General features: G+C 77.0%; 1 protein-coding gene across 1 annotated transcript; it reads left to right on the top strand.

Annotated features, from left to right (window-relative positions):
* Positions 1–506: 506 nt before the first annotated feature.
* On the top strand, positions 507–2,186 carry LOC132659098 (collagen alpha-1(III) chain-like; the record flags this gene model as incomplete). The annotated part of the gene is made up of 2 exons (XM_060408740.1): positions 507–1,568; positions 1,623–2,186. Coding segments are annotated over 2 exons (1,626 nt in total), but the record flags the coding sequence as incomplete, so codon positions are not given.
* Between the last annotated feature and the right edge of the window lie 142 nt (positions 2,187–2,328).

Genomic DNA, 2,328 nt, shown 5'->3' on the forward strand with positions numbered 1-2,328 from the left:
GCCAAGAGGCCCCCAGAGGGGGCAGGCCAGGCCAGAGGAACCGGGGCCCGGCACGGCCGGGACGGGCAAGCCGAGGAGCGACGCCCACCACGGGGGCACGGGGGACAGCCCGGGGGAAAGCCGCGGGGGAAAGCGCGCGGGGAAAGACGCGAGGGAAAACCAGAGAGCCGGGAGCCACGCGGCGGACGGCGGGACACGGCGGCGACCGCGCGGGAGGAAAGCGCAAGGGCAGGCCCGCAGGCGAGACGAGGACGGACGCCCCGGGGAGACGCCAGAAGGACCCCAAGAGCCAGGGCAGCACGGGAGAGGAAGCCGCAGGGGCCGGCCCGGAGGCCACACAAGGGCGGAGGCCCGGCAGCGACGGGAGAGGAAGGCCGAGAAGGCCCCGAGGAACGCGCAGGGGGACGGGCCGGGCCGGAGGCCACCAGAGCGGGGCCCGGAGGGCCCCGGCGGAAGGCGAGAGCACCGGCCGCAACGCGAGAAAAGCCAGGAGGGGGGCCCGCCAGGCGAGAGGAGGCCCAGGGCCGCGGAGGCGGCGCGAGGCGAAGCACAGCGAACCACGGGAACGGCCAAAGGGGCCGGCACACCCGGGCGGCAACGCAAGAAGGGCCCGACAGACCCGGCGCCACGCGGAGGAAGGCACGAGGGCCCGCACACAGCCAGGGGAGCCCCGGGGCGCCGCCGAGCGCGAGAGGAGGAGCCGGCCCGGGGGCGGGAGGGAAAGAGGCCCGGCGGGCCGGCGCAGCGCAAGAGGAGGCGCGCGCCACAGGAAGGCGAGAGGAACGCCAGGGGGGGCCACGCCAAGAGGCCCCCAGAGGGGGCAGGCCAGGCCAGAGGAACCGGGGGCCCGGCACGGCCGGGACGGGCAAGCGAGGAGCGACGCCCACCACGGGGCACGGGGGACAGCCCGGGGGAAAGCCGCGGGGGAAAGCCGCGGGGGAAAGACGCGAGGGAAAACCAGAGAGCCGGGGCACGCGCGGACGGCGGGACACGGGGCGCGACCCGCGGGAGAGAAGCGCAAGGGCAGGCCCGCAGGCGAGACGAGGACGGACGCCCCGGGGGAGACGCCAGAAGGACCCCAAGAGCCAGGGCAGCACGGGAGAGGAAGCCGCAGGGCCCGGCCCCGACGCACACAAGGGCGGAGGCCCCGGCAGCGACGGGAGAGGAGCGACCGAGAGGCCCCCGAGGAACGCGCAGGGGACGGGCCGGGCCGGAGGCCACCAGAGCGGGGCCCGGAGGGCCCCGCGGAAGGCGAGAGCACCGGCCGCAACGCGAGAAAAGCCAGGAGGGGGGCCCGCCAGGCGAGGAGGCCCAGGGCCGCGGAGGGCGGCGCGAGGCGAGCAACAGCGAACCACGGGAACGGCCAAAGGGGCCGGCACACCCGGGCGGCAACGCAAGAAGGGCCCGACAGACCCGGCGCCACGCGAGAGGAAGCACGAGGGGCCCGCGACACAGCCAGGGGAGCCCCGGGCCGCCGCCGAGCGCGAGAGGAGGGAGCGGGCCCGGGGGCGGAGGAAAGAAGGCCGGCGGGCCGGCGCAGCGCAAGAGGAGGCGCGCGCCACAGGAAGGCGAGAGGAACGCCAGGGGCGGCCACCAGGCCAAGAGGCCCCCAGAGGGGGCAGGCCAGGCCAGAGGAACCGGGGGCCCGGCACGGCCGGGGACGGGCAAGCCGAGGAGCGACGCCCACCACGGGGCACGGGGGACAGCCCGGGGGAAAGCCGCGGGAAAGCCGCGGAAAGACGCGAGGGAAAACCAGAGAGCCGTGGGAGCCACGCGCGGGACGGGCGGGACACGGCGGCGACCGCGGGAGGAAAGCGCAAGGGCAGGCCCGCGCGAGACGAGGACGGACGCCCCGGGGAGACGCCAGAAGGACCCCAAGAGCCAGGGCAGCACGGGAGAGGAAGCCGCAGGGGCCGCCCGACGGCACACAATGGGCGGAGGCCCGGGCAGGACCGGAGAGGAAGGCGAAGGCCCCCGAGGAACGCGCAGGGGGACGGGCCGGGCCGGAGGCCACCAGAGCGGGGGCCCGGAGGCCCCGGCGGAAGGCGAGAGCACCGGCCGCAAACGCGAGAAAAAGCCAGGAAGGGGGGGCCCGCCAGGCGAGAGGAGGCCCAGGGCCGCGGAGGCGGCGCGAGCGGAAGCACAGCGAACCACGGGGAACGGCCAAAGGGGGCCGGCACACCCGGGTGCGGCAACGCAAGAAGGGCCCCGACAGACCCGGCGCCACGCGGGAGAGAAGCACGAGGCGGCCGACACACGAGCCAGGGGAGCCCCGGGGCCGGCCGCCCGAGCGCGAGAGGAGGGAGCCGGGCCCGGGGGCGGAGGGAA

This window comes from Ovis aries, unplaced genomic scaffold (genome assembly GCF_016772045.2).
Source record: "Ovis aries strain OAR_USU_Benz2616 breed Rambouillet unplaced genomic scaffold, ARS-UI_Ramb_v3.0 scaffold_1173, whole genome shotgun sequence".
In the NCBI taxonomy this organism is placed as follows: domain Eukaryota; kingdom Metazoa; phylum Chordata; class Mammalia; order Artiodactyla; family Bovidae; genus Ovis; species Ovis aries.